This window comes from Tachypleus tridentatus, unplaced genomic scaffold, assembly GCF_004210375.1.
Source record: "Tachypleus tridentatus isolate NWPU-2018 unplaced genomic scaffold, ASM421037v1 Hic_cluster_1, whole genome shotgun sequence".
Lineage (NCBI taxonomy): Eukaryota > Metazoa > Arthropoda > Merostomata > Xiphosura > Limulidae > Tachypleus > Tachypleus tridentatus.
The window spans coordinates 24,223,123-24,245,141 of NW_027467777.1; the positions used below are offsets into that span (position 1 = coordinate 24,223,123).

Consider the following 22,019-nt stretch of genomic DNA (forward strand, 5'->3'; position numbering starts at 1 on the left):
AGTTGCTTTGATTCTACAAGTTAATAATAATATGATTAATATAAAGTTGCTATGATTCTACAAGTTAATAATAATATGATTGATATAAAGTTGTTATGATTCTACAAGTTAATAATACTATGGTTGATATAAAGTTGCTATGATTCTACAAGTTAATAATAATATGATTGATATAAAGTTGCTATGATTCAAGAGGTTTCTGATAACATGACTGACATAAGGTTGCTATGATTCAGTGTGTTTCTAATCTTCTATGATTCAATGTGTTTCTAATAACATTATTGACATAAATCTTCTATGATTTCACAGGTTAAGTAATAACATGATTGATCGTAGATCAGGAAATGCTACATTAGATGTTTATATCAAGATGTTGGACAAAGTGAGTGTTTATTAAATAAATACATTTTTATTAGTATATATGAATTAAATACAAGTTAAAAATAGTGATTTTTTTCTGTTTTTCTTCCACTGTTAGTTTTACACTATTATATCTTTGTTTAAATTTAAATTTCTTTTTTAACTTTTGTTTTCAGTGTTGACTAATGGTAATTTTACTTTCTTCAATATATATTGTCCTCATATAATATTTCATTATTACTGTGTGATTGCAGAACAGCTGACCACTTTTACATTTTGAATAAGTTCTGTTTATAATGGAATCACAATTACATTATAGATTTAGGTGATAGTTTAGGTTTAGTACGAAGGTTTGGTTGAATTAACCTGACTTAATTTGTTTTATGTGTTTTAGCAGCCCCCTCACATCTTTTGTAAGTTAATGTTGGTCATATTTCTTTATAGAAATGCATTATTCCACAACGATTAAGATATTACTACACTCCAGTTGATCAAACTACCTTCAGGTGAGTAAAATCTAATTTTAACAAAATTCCATTTGTTCAAACAGTGTGTATATGATAATTCATATATGTATCACTTCAAAAGGAATGTTAGCATTGCTAACAAGATGTGTGAAAAACTTTACTAACCAAAGAGTTGTGTGAATCTCTTTATATTGTTTTTGTGTTTTGCAATCACTTTGCACATGTGTAAAAATGATATTTGTTGTTTAGAAAGTTGTGCATTTATATGATCCAGATATCAGTGTTTAGACAGGCTATACAACACACAGTAAACAAACTTGGCAGGGGTTTAGTTTAGAGAGAGAAGTCTGATGAATTCTCTCCCCAAAGGGGTGGTTAGGAACGTTGTAATTCCTCTTCGTCCCCTCATGTGAAAGATTATTAAACTGGGTGTTTACCTGTTTTTCTTTGGCTTGTTTAAGGTGATGAAGTGAGGTAGGACAGTACGAAACTGACGCACAAGAAAGGAGAGTGAGACAAAGGAGGCATAAGGGAAGTAAGCCATGCCAGAGCCCATTATCAGAATAGCCTGAAGATATGAAACATTAACTCAAACGGCACCACTGGGGCCAGGCAAGACGTTGCTTTGGCTGGAATCTAAAGATCCAATACCAGAGATTTAGGTGGGTGTGGGGGGTGAGGTTGGGAACAGAAGTACCCCGAAAAAACCCACTTTCATGGCCTGTGAGCCAAAAACTTGACTTAGATCGTGCCCAAAAGTATCTGGAAAGAAAAATCATGATTATTAATACATTTTAGAATGAAAAAGGAAGCAAGTGGATTAAGGCAAAAGTATAGAAGTGGCTGGTTGTAACTTGGAAAACTACTAGCTGTAGAACAGGTAGGAACTTCAGGTTGAACTTGCATTCACACCTGATGCCCAGAGTTGATGGAGAAAAACATGAGTCTGGTGGTGAGTTAACTTGCTGTTTTTCTTCGGGAAATTGTTCTTTATCCGTCTGGGATGATTTGTTTCTTCTTGCAATTTTCATTTGTGTCTTCTGAATGATTGTGGACTGGTTCTCTGTTTGAACTAACACATCGATAGTTGTAAAGTGAATGGTCTGAGTCTGGTTGGTGGTTGTGTTCCATGAAGCTGGAACTGAGGTCTGGCAGGAACTATAGCTTGTCTTCTTTGGATTGTTAAGTCTTGACATGTTGCTAGCAGTGGATGTTGTCAGCATCGAAGTTGAGTTGCCTGAATCTGCTTTCTTGTTTTTCCTGGTTGATTCTGGACTTATCAGTATTTCTGTAGTTTACAGTTGAAAGTTGTTCACTGATTGTCTGGGCAATTTATTAGACCACAAGTCGAGAGGTCAGCAATACGGGTGTTTGGCACTGAAGTGAAATATGTGATAGTAACACCCATTAAGTAAAACACAGTCAACACTATACTTCGAGGTTGTCACTATCTTCATGAAGTAAGTAGGCAGGTTGGTGTGTCGAGAAAATTCAATGTACAGCATGTACCATGGCCTGGATTTTACATTCTATGGCTCGTTTGATTTTTTCTGGTTGAATGGTTGGGTCAATGCCCGTGAGGAACACAGAGAAAAGGCTGACAGGACTTTTAGGGCAGGAACATCGAACTTTAATTTCAGTGTTCTATGGTTGACATATATATACTTGATCAGCAGGTGTAGAGGGCTGGATGAGAATCCTGCCCAACGAAGGATTCGGGTCCTGGAAGGGTTGATGGTTGCCCCTGCCTTGGCTTGGGCGATGAACGTGGCAACTTGTAGTGGCATAAGGTGCAGCGGTAAACCATCAAGATTGGTGGTGTAACTGACATAGTTTGTCCTTGCGTCTTGAACAGCATGATAGCAGAGATATCAGCACGTCTTGGTTGCTCGGTGAGTAGTGTGGACGTCCGACACTGACCACCCTGTGTTTAGCAGGTTGTGTTATTTATATGATCCAGTTACCAGTGTCTAAACAGGTATTTTACAACACACAGTAACACCTGTTGTCTAGAAGGTTGTGTATTCCTGTATCACACGTTCTGGCCAATATTTTTATGACACAAGTTGAAACATAAGCAATTCAACCAGAAAAATCAAGCGAGCCATAGAATGTAAATCACAGCATTACATCCACCACTATACTGGTACAGATATGTAGATGACACGATTGCAGGATTCACATCTACAGAACACACACTTAATTTTTTCAATCACATTAACTCTATACATCTCAACATTAGCTTCACATGTGAACAGGAAGAAAGCAATCACATATCATTTCTTCACCTCAAAATTACAAGAACCAATACACAATTTTAAACAGAAGTCCACCAAAAAATCATCCATACTGGACTATACATTCCTTGGGACTCAGCACATGAAACAAATAAAAACTCAACATACTAAGAAACCAAATAAACACAACCATAAAACTATGCTCACCAGATAAAATTAATGACAAATTAGACAAAATAAAACAGTAATTTATAAAATCAATAAGTTTTCTCCACAAACCGTGAAAACATTACATGCACACACCTAGATAAATAGCAAAATTAACTAACAAAAGTAAATATACCCCATGGTTTAAAAAATCACAAAACCATATATGGCTGCATATCATATATTCCCAACATCAGCAGAAAAATAACCAACATTTGGCAAAAACTGGTAACAAAATATGACATCTCAGTTAATACCAAATTTATTCAAAAACCAGGCACAAAACTAAGGTTTACACTATGTAAAAACTACACTGACAAACACCACACCAACATTATTTATAAAATACAATGTGATAACTGCCACGACTTCTATGTTGGAGAAACAAGTAGAAAATGGAAACCAGATTCACAGAACACAAAAATCACCTTCACACGTTTTAAACACTGCAAATCAAATCAACACAACATAACCATAGAAAATGCCCAAATACTAAATAAAGAAACTAACATAAATAAATGCAAAATTAAAGATGCCTTACTTATACAACTACTGAAGCTCAAAATAAACCAATACAAAGGAACATCTTTATATGTATATTAATAAATATAATCAAACATCTAAGCACACCCTCTACATTCCTATACTCAATTACACAGCTGCCTTCAAACTTGTGGTCAGCTACCAGTCACTAATCCTTTCTTTCTTTGTGAACCTGACAACGACCAAAGAAGGTCGAAACGTTGTTTTCTCCTTGAGTGCTTTCTCTACCCATACCAGCCATTTTTACATATATATGTGTATTTTATCATCCAGTTATCAGTGTTTAGACAGGTACTATACAGCACACAGTAACACCTGTTGTTTAGAAGGTTGTGTTTTAATACAGTATTTAGAGAGGTACATGTTAACACCTGTTGTTTAGAAGGTTGTATTTTTACAGCAGTTATCAGTTTAGAAAAGTGTTACACATCTCATTTTCTCTTAAGTAACCAGAAATAAGGAGAACAGCTAAGATTAGGCTGTAAGTTTCTGTTACAATGTTAATTAAGTTTAATGGAACCTAATTAGTCTACATTTCAATTCTAGCAAAAGTTGAGTTGTAAAACTAATTAAAGTTCAACAGTTTATTTATACTCTTCTGTGGTGAAATTCTTCAGCTAGGTAATGTTTTTGATATTATTTTTTAATATATCATTCTGTATAGTTTTTTTAATAATATGATTTCTAAAAGATTGTTTCAAGTTTATGGTTACTATTTTTTATTCAATAGTGTGGCAATAGTGCTTCCTGAAAACAGAAACTTCCACTTAGAGGCAAAAGGAATGAATTTGACAAAAGGAGGTAATTTAAACTGTGATTGTTAAACCAACTAGCGAATGTATGAGAAAGAAACAGTATTGTATTTCCTGTTTATTAACAATATCATTTGCTAAAATTAATAACACACTTCAAACCATATTAGATTATTAAAGAGCTTACACTGATGCCATTGTATATCTAACCATATCAAATTACTGAAGAACTTGCACTAATGGTATTATATATCTAACCGTGTCAGATTACTAAGGATCTCACACAAGTGGGATTGTACACCTAACCATATGATATCACTAAGGAATACATGTTAATGAGCTTCTTCCGACTTAACCATGTCAGATTTCTAAGGATCTCACACCAGTGGGATTGTACACCTAACCATATGATATCACTAAGGAATACATGTTAATGAGCTTCAGACTTAACCATGTCAGATTTCTAAGCATCTCACACCAACAAACATATTGAATTTTAACAAAAATATTCATCAGTCACAGTATGATCACATGCACAACACATGGGTAAGAAACAGCTTTTAGATACTACTCACATGAATTCTCAAAAAGATTACTGTGTTTTATATTGTATCTGATTAAAGTTTTACCGTCAGGATCATTATGTCTAAGGTAGTTTTAAATACTGTATGTTTACTGAGAATATTAACAATAATCTATATGCCAGTGGCATACGACAGTTTTAAAAACTGTGTGTTTACTAAAAGTATGAACAATAATCTACATGTCATCTATATGACAGTTTTAATGACTGTGTGTTTATTAAAAGTATGAACAATAATCTATATGTCAGTGGTATACGACAGTTTTAAAGACTGTGTGTTTATTAAATGTATGAACAATAATCTATATGTCAGTGGCATACGACAGTTTTAAAGACTGTTTGTTTACTAAAAGTATGAACAGTAATCTACATGTCAGTGGCGTATGACAGTTTTAATGATTGTGTGTTTACTAAAAGTATGAACGATAATCTATATGTCAGTGGCATATGACAGTTTTAAAGACTGTGTTTACTAATAGTATGAAGAATAATTTATATGTCAGTAGCATACAACAGTTTTAAAGACTGTTTACTAAAATTAAATTAAATCAACCTGGAATGAACAAGTGGAAACAGTGTTTTTGTAATTCATTATAATGCTTAAAAATCTTTCTTTTTATTTTGCTATTAAATCTAACCAATTAAACCTTATTCTACTAATGAAATACGACTTTCATATTTCTATAATGATTACTTTATGTAACAAGTATGTAAATGTTTTAATGCTACACTTGTATTTTTAAATTAATAGTTCTTACAAATGTGTATGTTGATTTTTGTGTCTTTACACAGTATTCTTAACTGATCAGTTTTTTGAATTATTTTATTAATATAATGATATCTCTTGGTGTACTTAGGACAGGACCTAAATGAAGCAGAAAAGGAAGGAGTGTTAATATCACCTTGGTACGTAAATAGTTAATAGTGTGGTAAATAAATATCTTGTATACCTTGAATGTAAATTGTTAACAGTATGATAAGAAAATATCTTGTACACCCTGAAAGTAAGTTCTTAACAGTGTGATAAGTAAATATCTTGTAGAGTTATGACAGAAAATGTTTGTACCCCTCGTCCCAAGTGGTTTTGCTCATCACTCAAAAGCATCACGAGTAGGCTACCAGAAGTATAATATATCATTAATATCATACTAACACACATCTACATAAATTTTTATGTAAATTAAATGACAAATAAACTGTTTATAAACAAATAACCAAAAATAGGAGGAGCAGAAAGTGTTTGTACAGTTTAGAGCGTGTGAAAAACTGATATTCCTGTAAATATTTTGTTTAGTTTGGCGAATAAACTACATTATATCGTTCCAGAACTAGACACTGGGTTCATAATTATTGGAATTTAGCCAGCAAAAAATATACTTTCGGCAACTTAGTGCCGTCTCTGTCATTATCTGTTTGATCATCATGGCAAACAGGAAACAACAGTCCAGTGATTTAAAGAACTGAATTATTGTAAAATACAAGTCTCGTGTGTTCCTTTTCGGTATTGCTGTACAACTTAATGAGCCGAAATCTACTGTTCAAAGCATAATTGCTAAGTTTAAGCTTACAGGATCAACTTCTAACCTCCCTCGTTCCGGATGCTCCACCAAAATTCCAGAGAGAACCAAGAGGAAGGTTTTCAGAGAAGTTAGTAGGAACTCTCATTTAACACGTAATGACATAACTGGTAATGGAAAATGGGGTTGAAGTAAGCACCTCTACAGCTATGAACATGTTATGCTCTCCTGGGTTCAAACCATGCCATCCTCGTAGAACTCCATATTTAAAGCCTGTTCATTTAAAAACACGATTGAGGTATGCAAGAAAGTATGTAGATAAACCCTTTACCTATTGGAAGAGTATTCTTTGGTCAACCAAGACTAAAATAGAGCTTTTCGGCCACAATGATGTTCACCATATTTTCCATAAGAAGGAGAGCGAAATCTTCCAAAGAACACCGTCCCTACAGTTAAACACAAAGGTGGCTCGATCATGCTATGGGGTTTCTTCAGCTCTTCTGGTGTAGACAGCCTTCGCTGCATCAATATAATCATGAAAAAAGAAGAGTACGTTGATATATTAGGCACTTATATCTAGAATGATGCTCGGAACATGCGGCTTGGGCGTCGTTGGATCTTCCAGCACGCAATGACCCTAAACACACATCGAAATATGTGCGATACTGGTTGCAGAGGAACCATATAAGCGTTCTGGAGTGGCCATCACAGTCACCCGATTTCAACCCTTAATCAACTTAATCATGAAGCCTTAATGGCCAGTTTTAATGTCATATCCCTCTTTACAGAAGTCCCAACCACTAAAACCTACAAGATAGCCTTAAAACTTTATATCCACGACCCTAACTCATCAATAGACATTCCCAGCAACCAGTTAGCAACCTTCATAGAATTCACCACGATGAAAACAAACTTCTTGTTCAACAACCATAACTATATACAAACAAATGGCCTAAGCATGGGCAACCCAGTATCACCAGTTCTAGCCAATATTTTTATGACACAAGTTGAAATGCAAGCAATTAACATACCATTGCATCCACCACTATATTAGTACAGATATGTAGATGACACGACTGAGGTTTACATCTAAAGAACACACACTTAAATTAATTTTTCAATCACATTAACTCTATATATCCCAACATTAATCTCACATGTGAACAGGAAGAAAGCAATCAAAATTCTTAACCTCAAAATTACAAGTACCGATACACAATTTTAAAGCAGGAATCCACCAAAATATCGCCCATGCTGGACTATACATTCCTTGGGACTCAGCACATGAAACAAAACAAAAACTCAACATACTAAGAAATTAAATAAACAACCATAAAATTATGCTCACCAGATAAAATTAACGACAAATTAGACAAATTAAAACAATACTTCATCAACAGCAACACATTTCCTCCACAAACCATACACAACATTATACGCACACACCTAGACAAAAAGTAAAATCAACTAACAAAAGTAAATATACCCCAGGATTTAAAAAATCAGGAAACCATATACGGCTGCATGTCATACATTTCCGACATCAGCAGAAATATAGCCAACATTTGGGAAAAACTAGTAACAAAATATGACATCCCAGTTAATACCAAATTTATTCAAAAACCAGGTACAAAACTAAGGTCTATACTATGTAAAAACTACACTGACAAACACCACACCAACATTATTTATAAAATACAATGTGATAACTGCTATGACTTCTTTATTGGAGAAACAAGTAGAAAAATGGAAACCAGATTCAGAAAACACAAAAAGTCACTTTCACACGTTTTTGAACACTCCAAGTCATATAAACACAACATAACCATAGAAAACACTCAAATGCTAAATAAACAAACATAAACAAATGCAAAATTAAAGAAGCCTTACTTATACAACAACTCAAGCCCAAAATAAACCAATACAAAGGAATACCTTTATACCTATATTAATAAATATATCCAACATCTAAGCATGCCCTCTACATTCCTACACTCAATTACACAAATGCCTTCAAACATTTGGTCAGCTCTTGGTCAGTAACCCGTTCTTTCTTTGTAAACCTGATGATGACCAAAGAAGGTCGAAACATTGTTGGCTTTTCCAGTGCTTTCTTTACCCATATCAGCTGTTTTTACATATATAATGAGTATCAGCTGTTAACAGTGTAATAAGTAAATACCTTATACACCCTGAGTGTCAGTTGTTAACAGTATGATAAGTAAATATCTTGTACACCCTAAATGTCATTTGTTAACAGTGTGATAATTTAATATCTTGTACACCCTGAATGTCATTTCTTAACAGTGTGATAATTTAATATCTTTTACACCCTGTATGTCATTTGTTAACAGTGTAACAAGTAAATATCTTGTACACGGTGAATGTCATTTGTTAACGGTGTAACAAGAAAATATTTTGTACACCCTGAATGTCAGTTGTTAACAGTATGATAAGTAAATATCTTGTACACCCTGAGTGTCAGTCATTAACGGTATGATAATTTACTATCATTTACACATTGAGTGTCAGTTGTTAACAGTGTTATAAATAAATGTGTTGTGAACTGTGAGTATAGGTGAGTATATTTCAGGAACGTATACTTGTACACAACAAAGATCAAATACTGTTACTGTGAAAAGTTCTGTTTAGAAACCAAGCTCCCAGTCCATGTATATTGTGCAGTCTGTTACATAATCAACAGTGGAAATGTTGTAGATAGCAGCATCAGTTGATGATTTAAGATTTAAACAGCAGCTCTCTGCCAATAGGAGGGTAACATATCTTCCTTGAAAAGTAATCCCTATGAGAAGTAGTTTAAAAAAAAAGGCTTTCACTTTCCTTTGAACTCTGAACTCTATTAAAATATATTGTTTTAAGAACTTAACGTGTGTGTGATTATTATTTTAAAATTTTAATTCATAATGCAATCTTTCTTTTATTAATTTTATGGACTTTAAATAAATTCTAAACATTTCAGTTTGAACTTTGATTAAGGTTATTGTCAAATTGATTCTTGAAATATGTAATGTGAAGATACATTTTCTATAGTTTATGATAGCACTTATTTGATAGATTTTACCTTGTTTTATGGTAGACATGTGGGTTTTGTTAAATACCAGGATTAACTCTCAGTGTCAGTACATCACATTATAGTGCACATATTATATGGTTACATTCAATTTCTAAATTTATATAAATAAACTTGGCATGAAAGCATAGTTAATGAATTAAAGCTTGATATTATATAAGTTCATAATTTGATAGGACAATATTTTAAAAAATTGTTAAGGCTTGTGTTGTATACAGAACTCTTCACATAAGTAACACAAGGCTGTAGGTTTTTTATCACACAAAGAGATAAGTATCTGAAATATATTTTAAATAAGGAAAATGTTAACACATGATATCTCAGTCAGTAGTACTGTGTTTGTACACTCCAAGTCACATCATGATAAATGAATATATATCATTTGGTGGTTTTAATATTATCACTTTTGTTGTAACGTTTTTTGGACGAGATTTAAAACTTGAGAGCTATTCACTGTTCTTGTTCAAGAGACTAAAGGGTTATGTTTAATAACTGAAATGAAATGTATAGGCATGAATGTCAGAGTCACATAAACTGTATATTCAATGTGAGTTAGCCTTCAGAACTAGCCAGTCATAACCAAGAGATGTGGTGCCAGGTTTAGTTCGTACCAAAGAGTGATAAAAATTGTAAAAACATCTAACCAGTATTTATAAAGATAAAAATAAAATAATGGCAGAAGTGGTGGGAAGTAAGGGAAAATTGTAGGAGATTATATATCATATTATATATCATATATATATATATCGTATTATATATCATAAGTATCATATATATCATATATATATTATATAATATGTATCATATATATCATATTATATATATATATATATCATATTATATATCATATATCATATTATATATCATATATATATTATAAGTATAAGTGCATGTTTTGCTTAAATCCATCTTTAAGTATTAATTATATTTGGAAAACAGGCCCTTCTGTTGGGATGAAATCATAGAAGGCAACCAAACTGTAGCTCAGCAGAATCTTTCAGCTACATTGAAAAGCCAACCTAGTAAATGTAAGATGAAACTTTCAGTTTTTCTTTCAAAATACCATTTAAGTAATAAGAATGAAGATAATAATTGAAATAAACAAAACATTTCTTCCACCATTTTTATTTTTTGTTCTTGTTTTTGGCCAAAAAATGTAAATTAATTGTTTTGAAACAGTTTTTACTTATTAGCTACAAATGATTTGTTAATATTCTTATTTACACTAATTTTAACCCTACCTTGAACCTGACTAAAGGCACGTCTAGTGATCACTTGGATTTGAACATACTAACATACCAAAGTTTTCTCTGAATACATCGATATCTTAAACCTAGAAAATAATTTAGCTTCTGAAACTGGTGTGGTTGCATTTGTTATTTTTATAACAGAAATTTATTTGAAATATACATTTATAGATTATTTAATAAGGACAAAGTAGTAAAGAGATGGGGAGGAGTGGCTCTGTATATAAAGTGTGAGTTACATCAAGTTGAAGTTGAGAATATTAAGAATAATAGTAAGGAATACAAATGTATTTGGTTTCTGTTAATGGATGACAAGGGAAGAATTTGCTCTTAGTAGGAATTTGTTATACCAGTTGAAACTGATGAAATTAGTGGGAGTAAGATTTCATCTGTTAATAAAGTCATAATTGTGGGTGATTCTAACTTCAGACATTGATTGGGAAATGTTACAGACAAGCCATGTGGAAGGAAGGTTTCTGGAAACAGTTCAAGATGGATTTCTTCACCAACTGGAAATAATACTATTTTAAATTTATTGTTAACTTCTAATATGGAAATAGTTGAGATGGTGGAAATTGGGGAACACCTAGTTACAAGTGATCGTTGCTGTATTAGGTTTGATGTTTTGCTGTGTATGGAAAACAGGAATAATGATATTTTGATTTCAAATTTCAAAAAAGCAAACTTGTAAAGAATGCAGCAAGAATTACCTGTTGTAAATTTGGCTGCTGAGTTATTTGGAGACACTGAGCAAATATGAAAAAATATTTCAATATTCAAAACAAATATATTACTTACAAAAAGAATATGGTGGCTGTAATTAAATAACCAAATTGGTTCACAAAGAGTATAAGAGATAAAATTAAAGAAAATCATCACAAATTTATGAGATTTAGATTGAATGGTATTATGAGAGATTTGAAAACAATTATAGAAGATCAGTAAAGTTGGTCAAACAGTAAATTAAAACATCACAAAGGATGTGTGAGAAAAGGTTGAATGAAGACATAAAAAGGAAGAGTAACATTATTTTTAAAATGTTAGAATATGGACAGGCCCTTGAGAGATGATAAAGGAAGGCTTCTGTTTTTTTAAAATATTAGAATGTGGACAGATGATAAAGGAAGGCTTCTGTCTGATGGCTGGGTTATTAAATTCTGCTTTCTCTTTAGTTTTTGCTAATACGTCCTAAGCAGTGTTCCTCATCTTGAACAATCGACAGATGAAAACAAAGTTGAACAAGACGACTGCATAAATTCTGAGCTGGTTAAAATAAGACTGGAAAGTTAAAGTATTGTTAAGGTTCTTGTACCACATAATACATCCCTGAGGGTTTTAAAGATTGGAAGCCACAATCTTTACAAGTCCTTTAATAGTGGAAAAGTACCAACAAATTGGAAATTAGCTAATGTCACTCCTATCTGAAAGGAAGATAATAAAAGTTGTCCCAGTAATTATAGGCCCATTCGTCTTAAGTTAATCATGGGAAAAGTTTTGGAAAGTCTGTTAAAAGATGCTTCAAAAAGTCATTTGACAAAATTTTGGATTTTATTGCATTGACAACATTGTTTTGACATCCTTCAAAATGGTTACTGCTCATGTAAGAGTGCAGACTTGGTGTATCTGGATTTTAAAAAAGCATTTGACAAGGTGCCACATAAAATGGTTTTAAATAGAGTTATTTCTACACATTTGGGTAAAATTGGCTAAAAGAGTTGCCACTTAAAACTACAGGTGCTTGCTCTTAAGTCAGGATTCGAAAATAATTACCAATCTGTGTGGTTTTATATAGTTTTCTTATCCAAGTAGCTTCTACCTAAAAATGAGCCTTTACTTAACACCAGTATCATTGCTATTGGAATCATTACAACTAAACCTATACAACGGACTTTAAGATTCATCACGCTAGTGACGCTGCGTGACTAGGAATTATTGACACTTCGTCTGAGCCTGCTTGTCACACACTGTAATAAACACTCTTGTAGAACATTTTGATACGTGGAAGAATATGGAAGAATGTTTTCCTTTGTCTTCCAGCTTGGAGCGAGAATGTCTCACTCTGTATACACTAAACTCTTCTAACGAAGACAGTGATTTCAGCATTAGTAACATACCATGTTCACTAGAAAATCTTAAAAACGACACTTATTTAAATTACCTAATTTGTCAGTCGCCTACAGGAATTCCAGACATTCCAGAAAGTCTAGAGGAAATACCATAACTCCAGCGACTTCTACCGGCTGTTTTGATTATGACCCATTATTTCAATGCGGGGATCACTCAGGATTGTTGACCTGCAGGTGTAATGGAGCCCTGACCCATGGAGAAAATTCCAGTGTTATAAGTTCTTTATGTATGTTCATTGATGCTTCTGCTGGGACTCTTAACAGTCCCGGATCTGATCTGGATTCCTATTCAGAATCTGTCGCGAAGTTTGGAAAGTGTGAAGATGAATTAGTCGTCCTAGGAGTAGGATTAAATACTTTAATGTCCGGATGTCCAGAAGAAAAGCTCAAAACTAACCAGGAATTGCTCTCTGGTAGTAAAACTAGGAATATGAATCAATCTCTTCATTCACATAACATACTCGTGAAAAGAACCAACGCCGTAAAGTTCAGTCCTCTACCATCCTCTACGGGATTTTCAAGAGACTTTCAGTGCCACTATGCAGGGTGTAACAAAATATACTCCAAACGTTCTCACCTCCAAGCTCACCTAAGACGACATTCTGGTGAAAAGCCCTTTGTTTGTCAGTGGCCCAGTTGTGTTTGGAGATTCTCCCGTTCTGATGAACTTGCTCGGCACAACCGGTCTCATTCGGTATTAAACCCTACTTCTGCGAGGTATGTGAGAAACGGTTCTCTAGGTCCGACCACTTGTCCAAACATATGAAGATACATAAGCGAGATAAACTTCTTACGTCTCAAGAAAAATGACACCTGAAGGTGAAACTACAGAATCGTTGTTAATTAAGTCAAAATAAAGTAATAATTCTTAAATTACAGTTTTAAATCGTAAACGTTTAAAAAATACAAACGAAGTAAAACAAAATCTGGACGTTTGTGTTTCATATTATTATTATCACAACTATAAATTCCACGCCGACTAGATAAGTTTGGAGTTTCAGTGTCAATAAGCCATAGAATGGCATTATAATGTTTATGGTTAATTTCAGCTGTACTTTGTTATTCAAACAAGTGTATTGATATATAATATAAAATATACCTGAGTGTTAATCCTTGAGATTGTTTAAATGTTGAGAAAAAGCTGAAAATTCAGCTTAGTATGGTGTGTAAACTATGTATTTTGGTTTGAAAAATTAGGAAATTAAAATGTTTCAGAAGTTTGAAAGATGCAAACAAAAATAAAGAAAATACATTGTAGAAACATTATAATATTGATATATTCTTATATTTCATTGTTTATAAGTTGTAAGATCTGTTTTATAATTATGTAAATATTTTGGTCAAACCCATGAAAGATGAAGTTTTTAACTTTAGAAAAGGTTCTTTACACATGACAAGAAATATTACTTTTAACCAAAGTCTTCAGTGAAAAGTATGTTCAAACATGAAAAATGGGATTGAATAAAATATTACAATTCATCTCATTTCTTGGAAATAATGTTCTCAAGAAATATAACTGTACACAATCTCATACAAATACTTAAGCCTAAACTTAGCTTTTATTTGTTGATTTTCCATTTTTATCATACTGAAACCTAAACTTAACTTTTATTTCTTGATTTACTTTTTTTTATCATACTGAAAACTAAACTTAGTTTTATTTCTTGATTTACCTTTTTTTTATAATACTAAAGCCTTAATGTAGCTTTTATTTGTTGATGTACCATTTTTATCACACTGAAACCTAAACTTAGCTTGAACAATTGTGAACAATTTTTATCATACTGAAACCTATGAACATAACTTTGATTTGTGGATTTACTATTTTTATCAAGCCGAATCTTAAAATTAACCCTTGCTTTATTTATTGACTTGTCATACTGAAATCTAAACTTAACCCTTGCCTTATTTGTTTATTTACCATTTTTTTCCAACTGATGCCTGAAATTAATCCTTGCTTTATTTGTTAATTTATCATATTGAAGCCTAAACTTTCCTTTTGTGTCATTTGTTGACTTGTCATTGCACGTTTTTATCGTTCTGAAGCCTAAACTCTACTCTTGCTGTAGTTTTTTGACTTACCATTCTGGGAAGTTGTTACATGAATTGTTTCAGAAAACAGCTTGTTGTACATTAAAGTTATGTACTTCCTTGCTCATGGTAACAAAGTAATAAAAAATAGAAAAACGTGTTTTCAAAATCTCTTAATAAATGGCCAATCGGAAGTTGAATTAGTTGTTTCTCTGGATAACGAATAGAATTTAACAAACACAATTGCGAGTTTGAATCCCCGTCAAACCATATATGCTCGCCCTTTCAGTCGTGAGGGCATTATAACGTGGCAGTCATTCCCACTATTCGTTGGTAAAAGAGGAGCCCAAGAATTGGGGGGATGATGATGACTTGCTGCCTTCCCTCTAGTCTTACACTGCTAAAGAATTAACAAACACAAGGCCTAGCAGTTAGCGAGCATTACTCAGTATCTTTTTTCCATGGGTATGTTATAATGTGACGATCAATCATACTATTTAAAGAATAATTCATGAGGTAGTGGGTGTTTGTGTTGACTAGTTATTGTATCTCTTGTCTCCCCCCAACCCTAATGGTTCAGCGGCAAGTCTGAAGACTCATAATGCTAAAATGTGGGTTTGATACTTTGGTAAAAAATTGCAGAGAGAGAGCCCCTTGTGTTCCTATTTGTTTAACATCAAATAACTGAGCCTTTTGGCCTATAACTTCAAAATTAGGGATGGCTAGTGGAAATAGCCCTTAAGTAGCTTTGTGTTTATGTACACACAAAATAAAACCTGAACTATTATTCAGTCCTCTGTCTAATTACTATAATACCTCTGTCAACCGTTCAACCTACTTGGTGATTTAAACTGAAAGATATTTAGAAATTTACACAAACACAGTATTGTCGTTGTTTCCATGTGATTTGATGTATGAACATTCCTTTATTTTTCTCTACATAATACGTATAATTGTATTTTTCTTGTGTTTATTATATCGAAGCAAATGGTTCATCACAATTCTACGTATTTAATATCCTCAGTACAAAATGTTAGTTCCTGTTATGACTGTTGAGTAGATACATATTTTAAAACGAAATTCTGCAGCTAGTTTTTGTCTCTCACTACATTGTTGCCTGATTTATAAGGGCTGAAAGCTCACAAATAAGTGTTTTAAGTTACAATTAAATAAATACTCATTTCCACGAGCAATACAAGTCCTAACACTTCATACGTGTCTATTTTCTTTTTCGAAAAACCTGTAGATGGAAGACTGCCATTCATAAATTATTTCCTAACAATTTGTTGTACCAAGCAACAGATGGCACCATAAACTTCTCTCTTTATATGGCTTTAGGCCAAATAATTTTTTGAGTAAAATAATATCTAGGTGCACATCATTAGTATACATGTAGAGCAGGGGTCAGTAACTTCTTTCTGCACAGGGGCCAGAGTTTATGTCTATGAGTGAATGGAGGACCACATTCAGTTACAAACCTGAATTCTTTTTTAGGACAACCACGAACCATGTGGATGTGATATTTTGTTTGGGGCCTGAGGGCCGTAGGTTGGAGACCCCTGCTTTACATTGTAAATCATCAGAGGCATATCATGTACACAATATAGTTCTTTTCTTCTCATCAAAATTCCACCTAGGTCTATTCAATTACTTTAGAATTTCAGTTGGTAAACCAAACTGTTTTTCTCTATTACTATTATCAAACTGTTTGAGCATTCTTCACTTACATTTTTTGAGTTACTGTAGTTGTATCATATACTTCTACTTTCTTTTGTGTTTAGGCCTACTTCAAACAAACATCTGCTTTCCACATAGTTCCACTTCCATGTAGTTTATTTCCTGAAAGAGAGGTCCACAGTAATTGAACCTGCTGCACAGACTTTCACAAAATAAACTGTTATTTTTATCTTTTTTAGTATCATTAGACTCATTCAAATACATATCAGTCATTAGGCCTGTAGTAATCTTTGTCCAAACATCTCTTTTTAGTTACATTACTTTGTTTCTTGTCTGACTGCTGTTTCCAGCTCATCTCATTCTATTTATATATTTATTAGCACATAGGCTCACCATTATTCTTGACGTTAATAAATTTCACACAACCTTTTATAATCTCGACAGCAGTGATTTATAAATGCAGTGTATGACTCCTACGTTACTCAACTTGTCATAAAATTTACTTTAAAATATTTTTTTTGTTACTCCTCTGTTATGAACAAAACTATACAGTTATAAAACATCCACTCACAAAATAAATAATATCTACACTAAACTGTATTTTATATCATCACAATTAGTTTGGAATTTTCTTTGACAGTATTGAATGTTAAATTATGTGTTGGTAAGTAAATATAGTTTATAGTCATTTATATTTTGAATTACTTTTACAGTGTTCACCTCAGTAAACATGTTTCTCAAACTATTGACTTCGATGTTTTAGTTCATACACAAAAACTTTTATTGCCATTATTTTACATTTCATATCTTTTAGAGATGGTTGTTTTGTTTTTACAGATTCAAATTCAATGTTTCTTTCTTTCAGTGAGTAGTATATCATAATCAAAAATACATGATTACTTCTGTTGTTTATGTTATATACCAGGTAACTTAACTTTGGTCCAGAGACTTGTGTTTGATTTTGAAGCAACAAAATATTTCTTCAACTATTCAAAGTATAGCAGTGGAGACAGGTAAGTTATTATTTTTAACTAATGAAAAGGAACAAATACAACTAACCCACAAATTTTAGGCCTTTCTCAGGACTGAAACACAGGAAGAAATGTTCATTTAGATTTAAAAGCAGTGCTTTACTGATACTTAACTCATCCACCAGCACAGCCTCAACTGAATATAAGTGATAGTTTAATACCTTCTTATTCATTTTGCCACTACAGATGTATCACCTCCTCACATACTTTATGTTCTTCACATAGCTTAACTTTCTCTAAGTTTAACAGTATATTGCATAGTCATACCTCACTACTACAAGTGTAATAGTTAATCACACAGCTATACTTTACTACTACAAGTGCAATAGTTAATCATACTGTCATACTTTACTGCTACCAGTGTAACAGTTAATCATGCAACCATACTTTATTACTACAAGTGTAATAGTTAATCACGCAGTCATACTTTACTGCTACAAGTGTAATAGTTAATCACGCACCCATACTTTACTACTACAAGAGTAATAGTTAATCACGCTGTCATACTTTACTACTACAAGTGTAATAGTTAATCACGCAGCCATACTTTACAACTACAAGTGCAATAGTTAATCACGCAGCCATACTTTATTACTACAAATGTGATAGTTAATCATGCAGTCATACTTTACTACTACAAGTGTAATAGTTAATCACGCAGTCATACTTTACTACTACAAGTGTAATAGTTAATCACGCTGTCATACTTTACTACTACGAGTGTAATAGTTAAACACGCAGCCATACTTTATTACTACAAGTGTAATAGTTAATCACGCAGCCATACTTTATTACTACAAGTGTGATAGTTAATCATGCAGTCATACTTTACTACTACAAGTGCAATAGTTAATCACGCTGTCATACTTTACTACTACAAGTGTAATAGTTAATCACACAGCCATACTTTACTACTACAAGTGCAATAGTTAATCACGCTGTCATACTTTACTGCTACAAGTGTAACAGTTAATCATGCAACCATACTTTATTACTACAAGTGTAACAGTTAATCACGCAGTCATACTTTATTACTACAAGTGTAACAGTTAATCACGCAGTCATACTTTACTACTACAAGTGTAATAGTTAATCACGCAGTCATACTTTACTGCTACAAGTGTAATAGTTAATCACGCAGCCATACTTTACTACTACAAGTGTAATAGTTAATCACGCTGTCATACTTTACTACTACAAGTGTAATAGTTAATCACGCAGCCATACTTTACTACTACAAGTGCAATAGTTAATCACGCAGCCATACTTTATTACTACAAGTGTGATAGTTAATCACGCAGCCATACTTTATTACTACAAGTGTGATAGTTAATCATGCAGTCATACTTTACTACTACAAGTGTAATAGTTAATCATGCAGCCATACTTTATTACTACAAGTGTAATAGTTAATCACGCAGTCATACTTTACTGCTACAAGTGTAATAGTTAATCACGCAGCCATACTTTACTACTACAAGTGTAATAGTTAATCACGCTGTCATACTTTACTACTACAAGTGTAATAGTTAATCACGCAGCCATACTTTACTACTACAAGTGCAATAGTTAATCACGCAGCCATACTTTATTACTACAAGTGTGATAGTTAATCACGCAGCCATACTTTATTACTACAAGTGTGATAGTTAATCATGCAGTCATACTTTACTACTACAAGTGTAATAGTTAATCACGCAGTCATACTTTACTTCTACAAGTGTAATAGTTAATCACGCAGCCATACTTTATTACTACAAGTGTAATAGTTAATCACGCAGTCATACTTTATTAATACAAGTGTAATACTTAATCACGCAGTCATACTTTATTAATACAAGTGTAATACTTAATCACGCAGTCACACTTTATTACTACAAGTGTAATAGTTAATCACGCAGCCACACTTTACTACTACAAGTGCAATAGTTAATCACGCTGTCATACTTTACTACTACAAGTGTAATAGTTAATCACGCAGCCATACTTTACTGCTGCAAGTGTAACAGTTAATCACGCTGTCATACTTTACTACTACAAGTGTAACAGTTAATCACGCAGCCATACTTTACTGCTACAAGTGTAATAGTTAATCACGCAGTCGTACTTTACTGCTACAAGTGTAATAGTTAATCACGCAGTCGTACCTTACTGCTACAAGTGAATAGTTAATCACGTTGTCATACTTTACTACTACAAGTGAATAGTTAATCACGCTGTCATACTTTACTACTACAAGTGAATAGTTAATCATGCTGTCATACTTTACTACTACAAGTGTAATAGTTAATCACACAGTCATACTTTACTACTACAAGTGTAATAGTTAATCATGCAGCCAAACTTTACTGCTACAAGCGTAACAGTTAATCACGCAGTCATACTTTACTACTACAAGTGTAATAGTTAATCACACAGTCATACTTTACTACTACAAGTGAATAGTTAATCATGCTGTCATACTTTACTACTACAAGTGTAATAGTTAATCACACAGTCATACTTTACTACTACAAGTGTAATAGTTAATCATGCAGCCATACTTTATTACTACAAGTGTAATGATTAATCACACAGTCGTACCTAACTGCTACCAGTGTAATAATGAATCACATAGCTGTACCTAACTGCTACCAGTGTAATGATGAATCACATAGCTGTACCTAACTGCTACCAGTGTAATAATGAATCACATAGCTGTACCTAACTGCTACCAGTGTAATAATGAATCACATAGCTGTACCTAACTGCTACCAGTGTAATAATGAATCACATAGCTGTACCTAAATGCTACCAGTGTAATAATAAATCACATAGCTGTACCTTACTGCTACAAGTGTAATGATTAATCACACAGTGGTACCTAACTGCTACAAGTGTAATGATTAATCACACAGTCGTACGTAACTGCTACAAGTGTAATGATTAATCACACAGTCATACCTAACTGCTACCAGTGTAATAATGAATCACATAGCTGTACCTAACTGCTACCAGTGTAATAATGAATCACATAGCTGTACCTAACTGCTACCAGTGTAATAATGAATCACATAGCTGTACCTAACTGCTACCAGTGTAATAATGAATCACATAGCTGTACCTAACTGCTACCAGTGCAATAATGAATCACATAGCTGTACCTAACTGCTACCAGTGTAATAATGAATCACATAGCTGTACCTAACTGCTACCAGTGTAATAATGAATCACATAGCTGTACCTTACTGCTACAAGTGTAATGATTAATCACACAGTCGTACCTAACTGCTACCAGTGTAATGATTAATCACACAGTCGTACCTAACTGCTACCAGTGTAATGATTAATCACATAGCTGTACCTTACTGCTACAAGTGTAATGATTAATCACACAGTCGTACCAAACTGCTACCAGTGTAATAATGAATTACACAGTCGTACCTAACTGCTACCAGTGTAATAATGAATCACATAGCTGTACCTTACTGCTACCAGTGTAATAATGAATCACAAAGCTGTACCTTACTGCTACTAGTGTAATAATGAATCACATAGCTGTACCTTACTGCTACAAGTGTAATGATTAATCACACAGTCGTACCTAACTGCTACCAGTGTAATAATGAATTACACAGTCGTACCTAACTGCTACCAGTGTAATAATGAATCACACAGTCGTACCTAACTGCTACCAGTGTAATAATGAATCACATAGCTGTACCTAACTGCTACTAGTGTAATAATGAATCACATAGCTGTACCTAACTGCTACTAGTGTAATAATGAATCACATAGCTGTACCTTACTGCTACAAGTGTAATGATTAATCACACAGTCGTACCTAACTGCTACCAGTGTAATGATTAATCACACAGTCGTACCTAACTGCTACCAGTGTAATGATTAATCACATAGCTGTACCTTACTGCTACAAGTGTAATGATTAATCACACAGTCGTACCAAACTGCTACCAGTGTAATAATGAATCACATAGCTGTACCTTGCTGCTACCTTACTGTTTCATTAAATTCAAAATATGAAGTGCTCTTATTCTAAGTTTCTCTTTCATTGTTTACTGGACTAATTTAGGTGTTAAATCTTTTATTCTAGCTCTAATCTTTAAAGTAGGGACATTTTTGTTTGTTATTGCATAATTTATAATCTTTG

The 22,019-nt window shown here is 33.1% G+C and overlaps 2 protein-coding genes across 2 annotated transcripts in view; one reads left to right on the forward strand and one right to left on the reverse strand.

Moving 5' to 3' along the window:
* Positions 1-22,019, reverse strand: part of LOC143241641 (suppressor of tumorigenicity 7 protein homolog) — a 171,114-nt gene that overhangs the window by 62,904 nt on the left and 86,191 nt on the right. The window lies entirely within an intron of this gene.
* Positions 1-22,019, forward strand: part of LOC143241991 (voltage-dependent calcium channel subunit alpha-2/delta-1-like) — a 70,069-nt gene that overhangs the window by 3,494 nt on the left and 44,556 nt on the right. The window contains exons 2-7 of the mRNA XM_076485333.1: positions 310-382; positions 805-866; positions 4,545-4,615; positions 6,007-6,055; positions 10,697-10,785; positions 17,764-17,851. Of these exons, the coding sequence (XP_076341448.1) occupies positions 310-382; positions 805-866; positions 4,545-4,615; positions 6,007-6,055; positions 10,697-10,785; positions 17,764-17,851 (432 nt within the window). The remainder of the gene's footprint in view (positions 1-309; positions 383-804; positions 867-4,544; positions 4,616-6,006; positions 6,056-10,696; positions 10,786-17,763; positions 17,852-22,019) is intronic.